General features: G+C 39.3%; 2 protein-coding genes and 1 non-coding gene across 7 annotated transcripts in view; 1 reads left to right on the plus strand and 2 right to left on the minus strand.

Moving 5' to 3' along the window:
* axin1 (axin 1) overlaps window positions 1–9,292 on the minus strand; it is a 28,880-nt gene extending 19,588 nt beyond the window's left edge. For 3 of the 5 annotated variants that reach the window (XM_065964572.1, XM_020642505.3, XM_020642503.3), the window contains exon 1: window positions 1,457–1,640. The gene's annotated coding sequence lies outside the window, so the exon portion shown is untranslated. Of the gene's footprint in view, window positions 1–1,456; window positions 1,641–5,522; window positions 5,709–8,381; window positions 8,502–9,205 lie in introns of those variants that run through there. The other 2 variants (XM_029279017.2, XM_065964571.1) reach the window with 2 other exon arrangements.
* A 4,514-nt stretch (window positions 9,293–13,806) lies between these two features.
* On the plus strand, window positions 13,807–13,878 carry trnat-cgu (transfer RNA threonine (anticodon CGU)). Its single transcript has one exon. It is a non-coding gene; the product is annotated as a tRNA-Thr (tRNA).
* Window positions 13,879–17,553: 3,675 nt separating this feature from the next.
* Window positions 17,554–21,212, minus strand: pla2g10 (phospholipase A2 group X). Its single transcript, XM_020642482.3, has 4 exons — window positions 21,056–21,212; window positions 20,225–20,396; window positions 19,522–19,628; window positions 17,554–18,987 (listed from the first exon to the last, which is right to left on the minus strand). Exons 1-4 carry the CDS (start codon window positions 21,090–21,092, stop codon window positions 18,839–18,841), a joined length of 465 nt encoding a protein of 154 aa, XP_020498138.2. The 5' UTR covers window positions 21,093–21,212; the 3' UTR covers window positions 17,554–18,838.
* Between the last annotated feature and the right edge of the window lie 324 nt (window positions 21,213–21,536).

A 21,536-nucleotide genomic window follows, 5' to 3' on the forward strand; every position in this document is an offset into this window, starting at 1 on the left:
CAATATGAGCATTACTGTAAATGATATGCAACTGATTGATGTCTTATATTCTCTCTTTACTCCATCCAGCTGCTGTCATAGTGCATGGTCAGCTGCAGAACAGTAGGTGGAATGATTTTAGGGATTGGATGTCTGGTTCAAGGACACATCCTGGTCCTCATATTTCGTCACTGAGCATTTTTTTTTTTTGCTGAGGAAAGACACAGTGATGCCCGTATCTCCATCTCTGCACGTACAGCTTATGATTAAGCTCCCAGATGGAGAGTTCGTAAACACTGAAGAGCTGCTTTCCTGATGAAACCAAAGCAAGAGAACCAGCTTTTTTTCTCAGACTATACCATTCACATATCTAGGCAACAGCCTCTTGAAGCTGTAGGATGGACATCAGGGTGCCCAGTAATTGCGCTAACCAAACAAAACAATGATTCATTTTTATATACATTCTGATTACTAATTTCACATTCTCTGTTTAGTTGTGAATAGTTTTTTGGGGGGGATTCATAGTGCGCTTATAAGGACTGACAACTACCCTTTCTCTGACTGTGATTATAAAGATTTAGTAAAGGTTGCCATCACGATCCCTTTAGGGCACACCCACTCTCTGTCTTATCCAATACAGGAAAAAAAAAATATTACTTTCGTGATTGAACAAAGACAGGAGAAGGTTGGCAACAGAGCAGTTCTCTCTGCCCAATCCTGAAGTGTGGGCAGCACGTGCACTTTGCATGAGGGGCAAGGTGTGCTAGACTTACTGACAATGAAAAACACAATGTGGGATATTTAGAATGCAAGGTTATTTCCTGGCCGGTGTGCTTATCAAGCGTTAATGAAGATGCTTGTATGTCATCTCATCTTTGACTCAAACAGTCATGTTGCTACAGTGATGCTCGGTTAGCGCGTGCACATTTAAATTAACGGTTCTGCGGTCACAGGTGTGTGCTTTGACAAGGCTCGTGCGCTATTTTTTTTTTTTTTTTTTTTTTGCTTGCCGGTCAGAGGCAGGTTCAGGAAAGGTCCCTTTAACCTGAAACTGTACCCATTTGTTCTTCTGAAGTGAGCCTCTCATCACATTCATGTCTTGGCCTCTCCAGAATGAGCAGAACAGCAGCGGCGAGTGGGGGAGGGGAGCCAGAAACAAACTCCGTCTATACACACACACACATACACACACACACACACACTGCCAGGCCTTTCAGCAGCCGACCGACAAGTGCACAACTTTGTCACACTACTCACCTACAAATAGGCTATCTATTATCTCCGAGAACAGCTGTTTAACTAAAACCACAACATAACGACCGCAAACATCCACCCCCAACCCCCGTCAGAGGACACAGAGGGAATCCCACATCAATATCAGAGCAGATTTACAACCAGCAAAGCGATGGCACATATATCCCCGACTACCGCAATCCCAATCTAAACTGGGAGAGGAGAAAAGTGACATATACTTTACCGGTGGAAATCGTCCTCCTGCCCTCGGCTGCATCGTTCAGTTAGACCGGGACAAGTCCCCGTAAACAGTGTCATAGTTGCAAATTACAAGACTTTAAAAATAACAAAGAAAACAGTCCGCTCTCCACCTCTCCATGGCTGTCTCTCACTGTCTGTGCGGAGCCAGCCCAGGCTACACAGACAGCAATGATGCACAGCGCCTCGCCCGTTCACTACACACATTACCAGAGTTTAGTGTTGGTACATGTGATACACTGACTCTTTTTTTTTTTTTTTTTCTCTGCCTCACTATCAAGAATTAAAATACCCTACATATCTCAAACAGATTCTTGTACTTTTCCCCTTATTTCGGGATTTAAAATTGTATTTCTTATTAAGGCATAATGGCAGTCTTTAGTAAGTATTAATTTGCTCACACAATTCTAAACCTATGTCCATGTAGCCTATGGAAGGCAGGTCAGCATGAATATAAAAATACTTCATCGGGAACTGAATTTGGATTACAGGTCAATATAGGCTAATGTCTGTTTATTGTTATATGCTGTCTTCAAATATTGAAAAAAAAAAAACGTTTTAAAATGCAAACAAGACTATTGATTATATCAGATAAACCCACATATGGAGCCCTGGAGGGGAAACGGATAGGCCTATTTTTATTTTTTTTTCAAACGCATTGCTCCTTTTTTATGTCATGCACCTGTATTAATGATTGCAATTTTAGTAGGCCAAATTGTCTACAAAACGCGTGCATGATTTATTAATTTGCAAGCATTTTATTCGAATTCCGTGTTAAATTGCACCTGCACAACTTGCTTATTTAAGCTACTACAATGTTCCTGTTACTAAAGCGTTCCTGTTGTCTACAAGCAAGGAATACAAAGGATACGTTCTTCCTGCATCTTATCCCATCTCCCCCTATCCCATTTTTCTTTTGTAAAGCATCTCGAGATAACGTTTATGAATTGGCGCTATAATGATTTATTGATTGAACGATTGAAAGGTCACATGCAAAATGCACTTTCCCATGTTTTTCGAACACTAATATGTGTCCCTAGTCCGTCTACAAACCCCTCAATAATTAGAAAAGTCCATCCCCTTTCGTCTTTTCCCTGCCCCACTTTTTCGAAAATGTGTGCTAAAACTGGCAGATTTTCCCTTTGTGACATCACAAAAGGCAGTAACCCCCAGGTGGGTCATACTCCCACAGCTAGCAGTTTGTTCTGCCCTCTGAGTCCACCTTTCAACAGTAAACAATATGGCATGGTGTAAGAAAGCCAAGCCACATCCCCTTCCACAGAGGGGCCCATGCTCAAACAGCTCTTGCATTTAAAGCTACAGGCACAGAACAGCCTGTTCTGAGCAGGGCTGAAATAGAGGGGTTTATAGGCATGATAAAATAAAGGATCAGAGTGGACTTTAATGTTATTGTAATGGATCTAGGTGTAGCCATAAGTCAAGTTAAACTCATTTAAAATCTTCTCACTTGATGAGAAAGTACACAGACAATGGGTAGACTACTAAAAATCCAGTAGATATCGCCCTTGAGCACCGTCATGAAACCAACACAAACTGCTGTTTGGCGACACCTCCGCCACACTGAATCCTCCGTTCTCCGTCAGCGACACACCTCCAACCCCTCTCCCCACATGTTTGCACAAAGGAGTTATCAAATTGGAACGCACCATAATTAAGCACTGAACGCTAAGCGCAAGAGGTGGACAACATTGTCCTTGTCTCGAGCTGCATGGTAGTGTTAGTAGGCGAATGGTAGCGCTCCTTAGTTTGCTCGTAGCTTCACATTGCATGTACATTTACACGGCATGACTTAAGGGTAGATCTAGAGGTAGGTTTTGGAGTGAATAGCACAATAAATACGTTACACAGTGAAATGTGAAATCTCAAAACAAGATATAGCATTAAATCTACCCTTAAATCCAGATACTTACTGGGGAGATGCTGTCACCATGGAAATGATCCATTCCCTGTTCTCTGAATTAATAAATATCTTTTACAAAACCATGGTAGGAAAATTAGAAATTTCCAAGACCGCTATGTGTTTGTGCAATGCTATACTGATACTGTCGGCTGTCCCATGACTGTCTTCTGCATATAAGTAAAGACAGTAACAGTGTGGTAACCCTTTCTGTTAGTCCAAATGTATACAGTATTCCAGCATTCTATAACTTACAAAATAACTCCTAAAAACACCAAATTGAATTTCCCTTAGATATGTCTTTAGTTTTCCTTTTCCAGCACCGGCAAAGTCATGAATAAAGTGGAGGCGTCTCATCTGGTCTTACTTACTTTATGTGCACTTGTTTTTGACGACACATTAATGGTACAGTACAGGATTCTTCACTGTAAAAAAAAAGTGGATCTGCATCAGGTGCTCACAACTACACCAATCAAAGGCAGATCACTAATGTGTGAATAATAAAAATAAACCTAATTCACCTTTGTCAAAGCACTGTAAACGTCTTCATTTTGGTTGAGAAAACGACATAATGACAACACTGACTTTACATGTTCAATCTGTCAAAGCTTCTAGTGCAAAGACTACACTTTCAACATCTCTTCTCCATATTCCAGGCCCCATTTTTACCAATACAACACAGTTTCAAAAGGGTTTGCTTTGGAGGCAGAAAGTCTGCAGCTTTTGATTCCATTCAGAGATTGCACCAGATGACTGGTTAGGTTATAAGGGTTATACAAGCTCAAAGTGCTTTCATCAGTGAAATCAGCATACCACGGAACAAGTTTTATCTCTCCTTTTGATGTTTTTACCACCAGGAAGTTTCACTCAAATAGCTGACAAGGTGTTGAATTCTGGTGTTAAACTCAGGGCAATCCCATCATCACTACCAGTACCTATCACAACATACATGATCCCTGTTGCAGTGTTATTTATATTACTTTGTGGTGACATAACAGCTCAGATACACATTGTGGATGCAGACGGTGTAGCCATCATTTTCAGCAGCTGCAAAATGCTTTACTTGAATGAAATGTTTCCAACTCCTCAGTTTGCCTAACATGTTGCCATAGCCTTTAAGACATATTAGCTATTTTGTGTGTGTGTGTTGTGCACAATGGAACAAATACTTCTAGGCCATAACCAAACGTATCTGTTCTGTATAAACACTGCAGTGTTTAAAACAGCCATTAACATTCAACTTTGACAATTATACAGAATTTAAACTTCATTTTGACTAGTTGGCCAAAGAATATGTCAAAAAGCAGGCCCGCAGAACTGCAATAAATAGCTCTTTCTATTGCTTCGGAAGAAGACATCGAATGCAATAATGTCTCAACTGAAAATACAAAGCTATTTTGAACTCTCTACTGAGACTCAACAGTAAAAACACTGCAGGACAGATCAAACGCAAGTTTGTTGTCAGCTTTCAAGCTTTCATTTTAAGTAATCATTGAGCATTTGCATGGTTATGAGTACGGTTACTGAGTCTCATATAATAAAAGACGATCGGAACCATTAAAACACAACACATTCGATTATGAATCCACAGAACAAACCATTTGGGAGAGCAAGTAGAAGCATGCATACACATTTCCAGTCAGATAAAACATGCACAAGATCTCAGACATACAGCTCCATCAACACCAAAAATATTGTGGGCAGTAACAATTTAAGCATCCTAAGACAATTTTCTTCTCACACTACATACTGTATTTGTATTATTGTTTTAATTTCTAAAGGAATTCCAATGTTGTCTCAATTCAATGCATGTCAAAGGTCAGGATTTGTTCTTGCGAAAAACATCAGAAGTGCTTCAGAAGCTCAGATCAGGGATGTTCAGGCCTGCCAAAACATATCACATCATCATCCATGACTTCCAGCCTTAACAGTCATTTCAGGACTCCACTGTCATAGTCACGCTCCAACCACGTGCTTTTCTTTCAAACATGTCAGCGGAACAACTCAATCAGCCTTTTCCTATATAAATACATGATTTATATATACTCAACTTTCAAGAAAAACACAGAAGATGATGATGATGATGATAGTGGATGAGAAAAAGCAGATTTGCATGCTCATCAACTTTTGTTACCTTGAGTTTGATCGTCTTCCTTACACATCCTCCTTCAGTATATCCATCTATTGCAGAGTCCATTGCATGGTTATTTGACACAGCATGCTGCAGTAATGGAAACATCCTTCTCATCCCTCTGACCCAGGCTGGCTTGGCTAAAGCAGAACGTCGCCATAATGGTTTGTCTTTGCCATCCATTTGATCCTGATGGAAAAGGAAAGAGTTTAAGACTACATATTCATAGGAGAAAAAAAGCTGACTATATGTCTGCACAATCGTATCTATGTTTTCTAAATACTATAAAGCATGTTGTATTCTGTCTGTGCCTTTTCCAACAGCATCTGACACTGTAGCTGTAAAAACACTAACACATTTAGACGGCATGAAACCTTGAACCACACCTTCTTGCATGAGAGAACATATCAGGAGGCAAACTGATCAAACATACAAACACACTCCTTGACACCAACCCTGAGCTTGTTTTGTTCTGTCTGTTTTGTATTAGATGTTGATTTTAATGTATCTTAAAAGGCAGATCTACCGCCTTTAAAATAAGCTAAGGCTATTAATACTGTCGTGTGTGGAATTGTTTTACTTGCTTCATATTTGTTCCTTGACAAATAAAACTTCAACAAATAAATAAAAGATAATTCCAGCGCTTTAAGAATCATGTTACTTCCAGGATGCTGTACCCATTGGGAAACAACAGACACCAAACTTAAAATGTGTTTGTTAAGGAGCTGAATTAGTCATTACATGTGAGAATTGTTGCAAACCAGCAACCTGCTATAATTTAAGAAGTCACCTGCCTCAAATACAACACAGTTATCCATTATCAACCAAACCAGGGTCTCTAAAAATAGCAACTGATGTTCATAAATTACTCATACCTTACATCACATATCATATACCCCAAAACAGCAGGGTAGCATAGGTTAAGTTGTTGGAATTATACCCCCTCAAACACATTTTTTTTCTCTTATGCCTATACTGGTGATCCACTGAGCTCCGTGCAACATGTTAAACTATTAGAGCTACACCCACTTCTTTGTTTTGTTGTAGAGATGGGCCAATATTAAAGAGCTAAAATAACTAATGGCATTCATGTTTTCTGATAATGAACTACACGGAAACGCCATCCATCTACTGGGTCTTTGCCATGTCGGACGAAAAATAATGTAGATGTATGTGACTATTCTATGTTTCAAACTACTGATCTTTTTGCTCCCATGACAAATTGATGGGAGAATGATGCACCGAAGCTTAATTTAGCACTAAAAAATTGAAGAAAATGATAGATACCTAAACTCCAACTTGTCAAATACACAATTGACATTAATTTAAACTGTGAATAAAATACACTTTTCTTCCCTGTAACTTCACACAGGAAGCCCTCAAATGAGTGGAGGAGCTGCTCAGCATGCAGAGAAACAAAAGATGTTCCACTGCTCAGAAGTGTGAATGTAGTATTCAGACCCATTTATGAAATGAGCTAAGACCAAGTACAAGTAGCATATTGTGCCAGAATCTTTCCAGAGATGCTTGGTCATTAAAACTCAAACAATAAAAGATATTGTGAGATTTTTTTGTCCTTTTTTGATGACTGAACAGTGATAGAATTTCTTCTTGTAAAAATTCTGCAGTTGGATATTTTAAGATGTTTTTTCTAAATCAGAATCAGAATCAGAAATACTGTATTAATCCCAGGGGAAAATTTGTTTGCTACAGTTGCTCATAACACCAAAAATCAATAGGAAGTACAGATAAGTTAACAATATAAAAAATAAAATAAAAATAGTAATAACAATATAAAAAAGCGTAAGTACCACATGAAAGCAAAAAGAAGTTTGAATTCCATATTGTGAATTGCTATGCGATCATTTTACAATATTTTCAAGTTCTTAATCATCCAACTGAAGTTAAGTGTTACCAGTGGACAACTCCATGTTTTTCAACGCAGTCCTTTCACTTGTCTTTTGTTCCATCTGTCAGTGTGGATTTAGACACCCTCGTAGGCCTTGGCTGAAATAGGCTTATCTCTGTTGAAGACTTACTGATGAACAAAAGCCCATTAAGGCATTGAAATGAATACTCCCATTTTAAGTCTAACAATAAAAGGCTTCTATTTTCTAAATTGGCTGTTTTCAAAGAATTCAAAGTTAGACGAACAAAAGACGCAACAACATGTTCAAAACCCTTACAACTAAAACTGTTCAAACCTACATGAAGCTTTTGGACCCAACACTCGAGTATTAAGCTATTAGTTATTTATATAAGCGAGTTTGGATACAAGTGTGTCAGACACGTTAACGTTATTCAATGACAATGATTCAAAGAGAACATCAAAAGACTGTCAGAAAATGTATTCTGGAGTCCTGCTGATTTTCTTTGTCCTGGCTGAATATGTCATGGCTAACAAGCCTTGGAGTGGATTAGGCACAGAGGATTGAGCAATTTGCAGACTTGAGTTTATTTTTGCTGGATATTCGAGCTCTCAGAACACCATATTCTCAAAAGAGGGAAAATCTTATTAACAAAGCCCACATTTCCTATGTTGGTATAATACCAAAGGCATACATCTGTAACCATGTACCAAATGGTGAAGTACATTGTCAAACATCTGCTGGCTTAAAAAAAAAAAGAAATTAATTTAGGCGCTGTATCTGTCGGGGTTTTCAGTAGTCTGGTCATGGGATGCACATTCACTGGTCAAATCAAATGATGTGCTTTGGTTTTGATGAGAGGGAGAACACAACAAAGCCAGTATGGCACTCTCATGAAAACGATAACAGACATAATAGACCGATAAACAATACAATGGAAAGTTACAGGTAATCATAGTTTTCATCCTCAGAGATTGAAAAGCTGACATCATACCTGCTGATTTACCTTTCTGTGTTCCTCTTGGTTTTGTTGTGTTGAATCGCAGACTACTCCCAAAGCTTTTCTGTGGATCGAGTATAGTCCTTCGTAGTCTGCAGTGAAGACTGCCGCCATCTTTAATCACAACAGAGTCCATCTGTCGATGGTTCTTCCCTTTCTACCCTCTCTTTCTCTGTTCCAGTCTCTCTGTTCCAGCCCTCTCTGTTTGTTGTGGGGGGTTCTTATTTTCCATCCGACATCAAACCACCATATCGACAGGCTCATGGGCCGCCCAGTAGGGGAGCAGCCTGAACAAGCTGCATTGGCTGTTGTTCTTTTCAAAGCCGCAGATTATCTAAGCACAGTTAGTTTCTAAAAAATGATACAAATAGCCCACAAAAATTTAATTTGAGCTCCCAGGCCTTTGATTTTTAACAAGCCTGGCCTCAAAGATTCTCCATCATTTCTGAACTTGTCTTTTTCTCACATGTTGTGACTGATTGGTTTTTGAGCTATCTTTGATTGAGCCCACATCTGTCTAACTACTTGTGTCAACGAATCATTTCTAATAATTTAAACGAAAAAACTGTTTTTTTCCCCCACATAATTTCTTGCTGTTCCATCGTAAAAGAGTAGAAAGGATATCTTCTTTTTAGGCACAATAATCCATTTCATTTACTGATTTCATTTAAAGTGACACTTCTTCTTTGTTCTCAGCATTCTTTTTACATCCAAAGCTTGAATGCTAAAGCGTGTCTTGTTTATAGCCAATGTTTTGTTCTGCGAAACTCTTCCAGGGAACAATAAGAGTTGAATTTTAAAATGGTAGATGCTCTCACCTTCCTCTCCTGCTTTGTGACTCGTCCAATCTTGTTTCTGTGGTCCGCCATGACTGGGCGCAGTCCCCTGCCTGCCACTGTACAATACTTTCTCATACTCATAAACATCTTACTGATTCTTATTAGTGTGTTGCTGAAAGATGAGCATCTTTACTTATTGCGGCTTCAGCCGTGTGACCCTATTGGAGGAAAGAGGGACCAGATGATTGTCTGCACATCCTTATTGTAGCTATGGTAACAGACCCAACAGGCATGACTGATTTGCCCCTGATTACTTTAAACAGATTGGGGAACAAATAAAAAGAAAATCATAAAGTGTTTGTTTTTTGTTGCAAAAATAAGATTGGTTTCTTAAAGACAAAATATTCCAGCCCTGGATTTACAACGCACTGCAAGAGAAATTGATAATAATTCAACTTAGATCCATCCGCAACATGAAGTTGTGGAAGAAGCCCAATGAAAGAGGAGATATTATAAAGAGGAGAAAGATGGATGAAAAGACATTTTGGAGAAAGCGGGAGAGATGATATTGCCTTTGTTATGTAGCTTCATCAGCTGCTTACCCTTCAACTGGATTTCACACTCGCTTGTCTGGTTGTGGCGCAGGGTCAGATCCAGCACACCCCCCCCCTCACAAATTCACAATGGCCAATTCTCTCGTCACACTGCAACCAGCAGAGAGCCACTGAGCTGGCTGCTGTGTGCTTTCGTCTGGACTGTATAAACATATAAAGACTCTTTGTTTCCAGGTTCTGACTCGCAAGTTATTATAAGAAACATGTATTTCAGTTCATTAAAAGGTTATACTTCAGACAAACAAAATATATGTATGAGCACGACGGAAGGGGTGAAATCTCATGACATTATAGCAAAATGCTCCTCCAGGTCCGTACTGTATGCTATACAGCAGGGACTCAACAGGGATAGTTGAGTTAATTTATAAATTAAATAAATCACCTAAAACACACTATACATAATTTAATCCAATAAAAGTACTTTAAAAAAGGTAACTAGTTGGGGCGCGGGATAGCCTAGCAGTTATGTCACAGGCCCCATGTACGGAGGCAAGAGTCCTCATTGCAGCGGTTGTGGGTTTGAATCCAACCTCGGCTCTCATCTCCCTCTCTCTCCTTCCAAACTTTCCCGTCTCTCTTCAGCTGTCCTATGAAATAAAGGAAAAACATTTTTTTTAAAAAGCTAGCAAGCTCAACAGTCTAGACAGGCAGCGATAGCAAAAGTAATAGTTCAATGGTTATGGGGAAATCTAACTACATATTGTAATGTATAAACGGTTGATACAGTTAGCTAAAACTTAAATAACTGGCAAAAGTATCAATTGAAGTAGTTAACAGTTGATACATTCAGTTCTTTACTTCTTTATTTCGATTCATCAGTTGAAAACGTTAGCTCAGCTAAATGCTTGAAATAGTAAGTTAACAGACCTCGTGTAAACAGGAGAAATAATTACCTAACAGTGGAAAAGTAAACTTAGGGCAACGGTTGAAATATTAGGCTAACCGTTCTTCTTTCAAGTTGTACAACGCGATCAACTCTGGTTCTGTTTGCTACCGTGTTTTTTTTTCATACTGTTTTTTTTTTTTATTAGTGTTCTTATTTTTATACTTGTAGAGAAAATCATTTCTTGCCTCGTCTTGCCGAATTGTGTATCTGCAGACCGGTGTTCAAATAAGGACAGCATGAATCCAAATAAGTAAAATGAGTCTTCTGGCCATAACAGCACAAGCAATGCAACTTGACTGTACCCGATAGGACAGAGGTTCCCAAACGTCGCCATGCCTTGCAGCTTCTGACATGGACCCCGTCTTGCAAAATGTCTTGTTAGTTGTTTGCTAGAAGAAATGTTCATGAGCACGGTCTGTTTAGCTCACAGCCTGGTGTAGAGAACTTTTAGAAAAGTTTGGTTGTGAATGGCGATGGAATGTTACCAACTTGGAAACATAATACACATGTGGCCAGTTGTTCTTTATACTTTTCATGGAATATGCCTAATGTCCTGTAGATATTGTAATATATTGTCACCCTTACTTATTTGAAACAGTTATCAAACAGCTGGTTATAAAATTAAGGTGCAAAACACATGAATCCCTGGTAACATGACTCAATGTGTCACCACTTCATGACTCACAGGGTGAAATTGTATCACAATTCTCAGCATATCGCGAAATGTTTAAAATCGCAATAACATCGTATCATGACCCAAGTATGGTGATAATATCAAATCGTGGGGCCTCTGGTGATTCCCACCCCTAATGCATACGTCTACTTTACATTACAGCTGACCATTATGCACTTAACATTTCTGATTGTGTATGAAGCCAACTGCTGTATACACAAGAAATCCATCAGTGAGTTGTCGCCATGTCTCCTTTTGTTTGGAGTAAGTGTTTTTGGTACTTTTGCACAGAAGAATAAAAAAAAAAAAGTGACCTCAGATTTACCTTACTATATCATAAACATCTTGATGTGCTGATTTCCAGACACTAAATGAAAGCTTCTTGAATGCATTGAAGTACTTTGAGATCGAAATCAAAGCCGCCCAAGATGACAAAGCTCAAAGAAATCCTGCCAGACTACAGTGAGTGCGTTATATCACTTGATGATTAGTTATCAGAATTCTAAAACAGAAAATGTACTGCAGTCGGATTCTTCTTTGCATAACAAAAGGATGAGCTGTGTACAGAAAACAAAAAAATCATGTCTCTTACACAGAGAAATGTTCTCACAGCATCAGGACACAGGAGTATTACTTCACAAGCAGAGCAAAAAAATAAGATGATTTTTTTCAAAGCAACACACTAATAAATTATTAAATAGATTGGTGCAGTGATACTTGTTATTCTCTCAGGGAGTGAGCTGCTTGTTTTTTTTTTCTTCCACATGAACAAAACCCCATGCCCAATGCCCCAGATCCATGTGATCTCTAACTGCACACATATAACTGTATATATCAAGTTAGGATGTTGCAGGAGTGAATGACTGGAAAGCAGGCTTCATATCATAAAATAAAATACAAGCCCCTTCCCTATCGCTCAGATTCGCAGTAGGATAAGTACTGTGCTTATCATTAATCTGTGTTAAGACTTTTAGTGCAGAAGACTTTCTTCTTAAGGGCAAGAAGAGCATACATCTTGAACCATAGAGAATCGGATTGTTCTGCAAATGATCATTTCTGCCTTGAAGGTGTTGTGATTATCTTGTTGGTTCAAACAAAAGAGGTACAAAAACAAAGCACAGTGATGTAATATTTTAAGCTCTGAATGAAATGTATCCATGTAGCGTATTCAAGGGAGCCACTCTTTTGGTCTGTGCGTTACTTGCTTTAAGCAGGTCGAGGTGAATACTCCACATCTCTCATTTTTGCCTGCTAAGTAATTCCCAATAGAAATGGGTCTTATTCATTTTTTAAACAGCCTCTAGGATATCTGATATAGAAAAGAGGGGGGAGGGGGAAGCATCCTGCAGGAGAGCATTTATCTTTGATGTTTTGAAAAAGACAGACAGAGAAAAGCTGGAGTCGAGCCTCATACATATTGTATTGCTTGGAAAAGGAATTACTGTCTGTCTGTTAAATAGCTACTGATTCAGACCAACATTTTGTTGGCACAGCAGATCGGCTTACACAATAGTAGTAAGGGTCCGACTCCCCATTATTGTAGGCTAATTATGTATTCAGCCCTCTGCTCTGGTAGATACCTTATGACAGTTTGACCTTGTGACCTTTTTAAGGGAAAATCGTTTTTTTGTGTCTCCTTGTTCAAAAACTTATCATGGAATGACTTCAGTTGCTAAATAGCCTACTTGCGTTTGTAGAGGAAATACAATACAAAGGAGGAAATACAAAAGACACTTTAGCCATATGACATTAAGATACTTATGTAAGTTCATGTTCCCAAGAAGATGAACCTGCTTCAGCATGGGCACCCTTGACCATATTGTCATCTCTGACATTGGCATTTTATTTAATTGCCAAATGGCACAAAGTAATTATGTATAGGCTGTGTAGCCTAAACAAACACAACTGGCATCCATGAAATCCTACACACTTCTGTACACTGGTTATAATCCCTTAGCCCATTGACTACAGTGATACAGTTGGTGTTAGCCTACTTGAACTGGTGTAGCCTAAATCTTGGTCCTTAATTGCTTAGCCTACCCCAAGAATACTGAAATCACGACGACAGCGACGTGAACAGTTCATAGGCAATTAAAATATCGGGGAAAAGGGAAAACCATTCAAGAACGAGCTCTCACCTGGTGTGTGCCTTTCAGCAGCTAACACTGGGAGTAGAGTGGAGGAGACATCTGCTTGCCAAAACCATAGACTGTAAAAGTGAAACCTGCAAAAGATAGCCATTTTCAGAAATGGTAGAAGACAGCACCCCCTTGTGGCCAAATTGCAATAATACATGACATGTCTAAGCCGCTCATACTGTTAATGTGTATGTGGAGGAGCAGGCTGTCGAGCACAGGCAGTAGTCTGTATACAAGTCTATGCAAAAAGAAAAAAATATTCATGCATATGGCGCCTTCAAAATGACTAAGCGATCATTAAAAGGCACGAGAAGGCCGGGAACAGCGCAGGCGCGGTGGCCAAGTGGTAAGGCGTCGGTCTCGTAAACCGAAGATCGCGGGTTCGAACCCCGTCCGTGCCTTTTGAAATAATGACCTCACTATTATGGAATATAGTTATGGATAATAATCACAGAAATAATACCTGAAGTCTTAAATGTCTTCAAATCGTACTTCAAAACAAAGGCGTACATGACATCTTTGTTTTGAAGTGTTGAAGTCCAAATCAAATCAGTAAAGTTTGTATAAACCATGTCCTTGGTCTAGACAACATGTTTGTGTCCCAGTAACTTCTCATTTGTGTAGGCCTTATTGTGTTTATACATTTAATGGCACAATTGTAAATGTCCCATGTTAACATTGAAAGTAGCTAAATTAGTCAGTGATGAAAAACCATCTTCGTTTATAGACACAGTAGTTGCAAACCTAGTACTTTTGTATTTGTTTCCGTTCCACCCTGCAACTTTGATGCACAAGCTGTATTTAAAAATAGCTTTTAGTCCAGCATGTATCTACTGTAGTGAAGTTCAAAATGTAACAGATTGTTTTAATAATAACAAAATAATGTCTAAGTAAATCCACATACACCTACATCTGTCCAGTTTCATCACATATCTAATAGCCAGTATTTGTCACAACATTTCTCTAAACTCCTGCAAAAGGATGTTTTCAACATTTCACATTGTGATAATGGAACTATAATTATTCACACAGAGCTGACACTGATCCAGCAGATTTGCAGTTTCCTGGGTAACGCTGCATGCAGCAATAATAATTCATATCTTGTTCGTGCTGCAAAAACATATCATGCATTCCATCTGTTGAAGTGGCCCTTATTCAAATGTCGCATGATGTGAGGAGGGACACAACAATGATGCTGCTGCAGTGAGACACATCATCAGTAGTCACTGGGGAATTCCTTCAAACTGCCATCACTGTGATTGAGCCTTCAGGTGATAAGTCAGTACCTTGTTGTTTTTTTAAAAGATCAAGATGGCAATTTTTTTTTGTTGATGCTTAATCATGATGTTGCAAAGGGTATTTGTGAAACCACATAATAGCCTAACAATGCAAACAAAATCCAGTGATTGACACCTTTTAGTAAGCTCATGCTGCAGTTGCAGTAGCTTGTTTCCATGGTAACCAGTATGATTCTTTGAGAATAGTAGTGTAACTACTATTGTAAGTGTTCCCCTGATTCATGAAGCAATAAGACAAATTATCTTGTTTTACACTGTCTATTCATTGTCTTCTGATTATGTTTTAGTACATGATATTACCATTCATTATGGTTAAAAAGATTTTTTACAGCTGGCTAGAATGCCATCTGAAAAGCATTATAAGGGTAAATGTAAACCTTCCGTAAAATATTACTCAACCTTAGATTTTTTATTTTTTTAAATTCACATGGAAATATGTCCAAAAAGTTTCATAGTTTCTCCCTTCACAGCTGCTATTTAAATTCAACATGGCAACAGAACAAGTTTCTGTATTGCCTTCATTTTAATGCTCAAACTTTTACTTGCTTTTCTCAGCATTTCTGCAGATCAGGTTGGGGGGCTGTTTAGTGCCAGCTTTGGGGAAAAAACAGTGTTCCTGTATCCCCATTGTGTGTGTCAGAGCTGCCCTTCCAATTAGGGAACACCACAATGCAGTAAATGTGCAGTCATGAGCAAAAAAAAAGAAGGAAAAAAAAAAGAAAGTGGAGCTAATTGGCCAAATGTCAATAATATGAAGGAGGAGGAGGGTCATGCAGTTTATTGGAAGCAGGCTGAGATCTGCCTTTGACCTGCATTGATTTCCTTGTTAGTGCAGATTGTATTTTAAACCAAGAGAGATTTTACACAGTAATTGCAAGGGATGCAGCCCATTCACTGAAAGGTGGTGTAGGTTACAGTACAGATATGGGAGCTAATGTTGCACTAGTCTTGTAAAGCATTGAAACAAATACAAAGAAAGCTTTCAGTGTGTGTTTGTGACCAACCACACACTATGTGCCTGAGCGCAACAGATCGCTTACCAGTAAGAAGTCGTATTTCGTTACACACATGGTTGTTATTGTTTATGATTTATGTAGTTAAAGCCAAGACTTCATTGTGCATCTGACTCTGGACTGGGGAGTCAAACAGTTGATTAAAGAACACAATTAGTGTGGAACAGGTTCAAACAGATCAGCCAGACAGGATGAAAGAATGTGCTGTTGTGACACCCACGCTGTCATGCATATGGCATTTCTTCAATAACAGGAATTCTTCAAGAGCACCACACAGCTCCAGAAATATTAACGAGGTCAGCTGAGTTTTTGGAGCTGGGATTGGTTAAGTATGTAAGTCAGCTGCTGGGCACTAGTAAAACATTACATATAAAGCAACCAACTGAAACAGAGTATTGACACATTTCGTGAAGGTGCACATGATGCACATCTTTTAAAATATTCAGGCAGAGTTATTAACTAACAAAAAAAAAGCCTGGAGATGCTGCTTCAAGTGAGTAGACGATTTCTTAAGGAGCTGCGAGGACTCACACAGATCATATACTATATATTAAGATGGACGGAGCACAGACGCCTGGGAGTAAAGTCAAAGACTCCCACTGCTGACTGGCTGCGGAAAAGGTCATAAACCTCTCCTCTTCAAGATTAACATATGGGACATGATTCAAACTATAAAGTTAAAAACACATTTAAATTTACTTTGACGTCGCTTCAAAAACCGTCATATCTGCGCAGCACGGGCCCGTTTCGTCCTCTGAGCTGCACGGTAGATGTGGACATAGGAAGAGGGTCGTTGTCGGCGTCTCAGAAATAACAAAAATATCCACAGTTAGCAGGAAGGTATCAGCCCGCGAGTGGTTTCCATGGTTGCTTCATCATCTTTCTGCTTCTTGGTAGATTTGCAAGCCAACCATGTGCATACTGCCACCTGCTGTATTTAAATGTAGACGTACCCAAGTGTACTCGGGCATGAAACAATTGTGCCAAATGTGAAAACGCCCTTAATTGCTGTGTGTAATGAATGCTAAGGAAGGGGCGTGTCATCAATTCTGTGGTTCAACCAGCCAGCAAATAACGTCGTCAGCACAATACGTCAGCGCCCACTCAAGTATATTCTGGCTTCAATGCAGTACAATGGAAGGAGACAGAGATTCGCTGTCCATTTTAATATACTCAATGACACAGACACGTATTATAAGATGCTCGTACAAGTGAAAGATCATCCAATGCCTGAGGAAAGATAGTGATTCTGTATTAATCACCAGCAGGAAACAGGAATTTAAGGCACACAGTTGGTATCGGATGAATCTTATATCTTCTATGACATAAGAGCGTGTGCCCGCTGAGGGTTGGACACAATTGGGTAAGTGTTTGAGGGCCATGACCCCAGATTCTTATTTCTAGTCCTGGACTTTGGATCATCATCTCCTATTTCAGTCTACCCTCATGAGCCATGCACTTGTTCAACAAAGAAAATGTGTTTCTTTTCTAAACTTGCAAACAACGCTCGCAGAGGGAGTGGAAGGGCTAGTTAGTCAGATAGCATCTGGAAGGACTTTATGTACTGGGACACTTTTTTACTGGGCGTGTGTGTGTAGAGGGGTGGGGTGTAGGGGTGGATGAATTTCCTTGACAGTTACACCAAAATGATCTAAGTTAGGTTCCCAGAGAAACCCAAAACACACTGAGGGTAGACCATAGTAGAGTCATTTACTGCTAAAAAAAACCCCAACTCATCTGAAGTCAATAACAGGACACATCATACTTCAAAAATACACTGTTTTTTATTTAAATCTAAAAGTTGAAGACATCAATGATCATACTGAAAGCCAGCTCTCTAATTGTTTGATCCTGCAACAATAAATGCCTGAGACATTAATGTATGAGTGCACTTTAAAGTCACTGTTAGGAAGGACGGCACAGGCAGGAAATTAGAACTCTCTAGAGTGTCAGACCAAGTGAAGTTCAACTGGTCTGATCACATTATTCTGTAGGAGTTCCTGTGCAAAATGTTTGTCTTGTTTTTGTTCTGTGAGGGAAGAGCAAACTGGAATACTAAATGACTTCAATGTTTTCCTAAGCCCTTTTGGAGAAGTTGGTTTAAACACGGTCATCGGTCACCATGGTGTGAATCAATCAAAACCATTAAAAGGAAAATGTACATGTGTGAGTTTTACAAAAAGATTTCAGCCCTAAAAAAGGTTTGAATCAGGCAGCAAAAAAGTGAAAGGCAGATGTGTGACAGCAGCTTAAAAATAGAAAAAAACAGAGTAACCTCAGTCTATACTTACTCAATACATTTCCAAATATTTTTCTAACCTTATGAATGAAGCGTTTAGTCACAACACATTCCAAAATCAACTACAGTGTTTTTTTAATGGCAGGTAATCCCCTGCTGAGTGTTTAAACGAATCAAAGTTCTGCTGTGAGGAGCCCCTATCTGATTTTTCCTTCACCGAAAAAACACTCAACCTTCTGGTAGAGCTGCGGTTCTCAGCTGGTGGGTGGGGACCCAGAGGTGGGTCGCGGAGCCATTTAAAAGTGGGTCGCGAGTGTGTGCCTGGGAAAAAAACTTGTCTGTGAAGCACTTTTTAAACATGTTTGTTTTGTTCAGTTTCTTGCTTCTGTCACATGTTTTGTACCGACTGAGGTCCAAACCGCACAACCTCTCAGTAAATAAATCTGATTGGTCGAGAATTATCCAAAATTTGGGTCACGATTTTTAACCGAGGAGTTGGTGGTGGGTTCCGAGACGTGTTGAGAACCACTGTGGTAGAGTATAGATGAGTTTTAGAGAAATGCTCAGATGGCCTTTTGATTATGCGAAAATCCAGCAGATAAAATCCCTTTGAAAACATCATGTGTACCACTGTTCTACTCCTACAACACCTTGTTATATACTGAATACGATTCATAATCAAAGCAGTATTAAGACACAATATATGATTGTCTTTGACTGCATAGCAATGGCATTACCATTGGTCCATTGTTATTGTAAACATGTAATATTAAAAAGAGGCACCAAAAACCTGAGTGATGCACTTATTGCATCAGTTAATGCTACACATCGGTTGGTCGGAGCCACAGAGAAAATCTGGCCATACAGAATACTTCAGTTTGTAAGGTACTTTTCTCAAACATTTGGCAATTTCTCTGTCACACTTGCACAGCGTCTTTTTGCATTTGTCCTCCAGTTCATCTGAAAAACAACACAAACGTATTTTGTCAGTGATAAACTCATATAGGGTTTCTCAATAAATCGGCATACATTTGAGTGTTTTTCTCCTTACGATTGTGACATTTGTTCTGATTATAATGCTTTATTATGTTCCACTGTGTACATTTGGTACATTTCTCAGAAAAACCTTTTAAAGTCTGACAAATTACAAGGACCTGAAAGTAACTGTGGAAAAAAAGAATAACAACCCTCTCGGTTTTTAGTACATGGAAGTTTAAACTTCAGAAGAGCTGGTGCTATTTATGAGCAGGAAAAAAAAAACCCTGTTTATGGGGGCTTAAAAACCATAAAATACACTATAAAAATCCTGTCCTCCAATCAGAAACTGTTCTTAGGATATTTGTAGATCACATACTGCCTCACTTCCAGTTTTCTGGAAGAGTTGTATTTTATATGCACTACATATAGAAAACATTTCATGCATCCTTTCAAAATATAGAAGACTTTAATTTGATGCATAGAGCACATTTAAAAAAAAAAAAAAAAAAAGCATACCACACTCAGCTGATTCGTCGTCACACTCCCAGTGATACTGATCTGTTTTGGTATGGCAACCCATTTCTTCTGCTTTTCCATAACAGCAATCGTGTCTGAAGCAACACCTGCAGACATAAGATTTAGAATCATTTTAATATGAAGGCTGAGCTGGACAACACTGGTTCAGGAAAGCAGTGGATGAACAGTCAGTATGGTCTGAACCTCACCAAGGCTATTTTAAAAGGCAGAGCAGGATCACCGCATGACTTCCAACAACTGATAGTTAGCAGTGTACCGGTCTCAGGAGACGCCAATTAAGACTTGGGTGTGGAATTTGTTTGGGCCTATTTTAGAGTACCCATTGGGCTGTGTAAATGTGTTAAATTTGGACATGATTCCCTCCTTCCATCCCATCGCACACTTTGTGGTTGAGGCTAAACGGAAACAGTGTGTACTCTTGCTGGATGGAGACTGACTGAGAGGAAGCCAAGGAGGGTTGGAATCATGTGCAAGTAGGTTCTAATCATCACCATTGCGTAATGAATGATATCCCTCCCATGACTTAAATATATAGGTGGGAGATATATAGAGTGTTAAGTTAAGTGTTTACTTTCTGGAACGTGCTATCATAAATTGTCCGGGCAAAGATTGTCTTCAAGAGAAGCAGCCTAGATTTTTTTCATTTTTTTTTTTTTGGATTTGTATTTTCTGTGGGCCTCACCAGTCTGCTTTGTCTCTGGGCCAGCCTCCACCTCCCAGGCCACAGTAGCATCCGTACAATATGTAATTCAAAGCATTTTTCCCCGTGCTGCACTTGATGACTCCAGCCAGCTCCTGTAAACCTCTTCTTGTCCGCTGGGACTTGCGTGTTGCCACAGAGGCCACTGAAGCCACTGCAGAGACACATGAACAATAGAAGAGGAGGGAAACAAATGATCAAGTCGCAGTTCATTTGAAACCCATGATAAGTGTTTTTTATATACAGTTATATCCTGCAGGTTTCAGACAGTATACATCCACATCTAAACGTCCACTTTGCATCATATACGCTGTTAGATGAAGGCTGTTCTTTTTTATTTCCCCTGTTGTACAGTCATTTGCACACTCCTATAATGAAATGTAATCCAAAACTGGTCAGGCAGGGAATCTGTCCAACTTAATTGTTAAAAGTCAGGTTTTTTTTTTGTTGGATCTGTAAGAGGAGATGAGTGTCTGTTGTTGTACACTTCATTGGCAACTATGATGGGTGTGAAAAGAACAGCAACACCTATTTGTTTATCGTCCACACCCCTCTTAAAAGAGTTTAAACATTAAGTGCAGTTCAGTGTTTGTTGTACGTCTTCATTAAACACGATGATAAAGCCAAACTTGCCCGAGTGAAATCAACTCAGTCTGTTTGCACTTTCTCCCTTCAAATAACACCTCCACTTTGCACAAGTAAACACAAGCAGTTACATCAGTTACCTGGCCTGACTCCCTCTGTGTCCTCACAGCTACTTTTTTTCAATTCCTCAGCATAACCTCTGCTACAAAAGTAAACAATCAAACTCACCTGATAAGAGCAGAAGTATCCAGTGAAATGCTGCCATGGCTCAAAGCAGGCAGCTGAGCTCCACACAGCGTTGCACACTTTCACTCTGAGCGTGTCGTTGTGAGTGCAGAGCTTTTTTTAGAGGCTGCTCAAGTCATCTCCTGAGCATCACCATTGGCCAGAGGTTAAGTCAGTGTTTGTAAAAGTGTACGCCCCCTGGAGGACAAAGACAGGTGGTGTTTACTACTAATACCTGTAGTTCTGCCTCTGCTCTAAAGAACTCAAGAGATACAACAAGTGTTGGAGCTTTGATACAATGAAATAGTTGATAAGGAAAATAAACCCCACATTTTGAAGACATATTTCATTCAAATAAAATAAAAAAAATCACAATTTCTATGAAAATGTTGCCTTTACATTTGAAGTCGTCAGACAGGGAGATTCAAGGGTGTAGCACCAATCCTGCATCACAAACATAATGAAAAAATAAATGTTTCTAACC

Source organism: Labrus bergylta, chromosome 16, assembly GCF_963930695.1.
Source record: "Labrus bergylta chromosome 16, fLabBer1.1, whole genome shotgun sequence".
Lineage (NCBI taxonomy): Eukaryota > Metazoa > Chordata > Actinopteri > Labriformes > Labridae > Labrus > Labrus bergylta.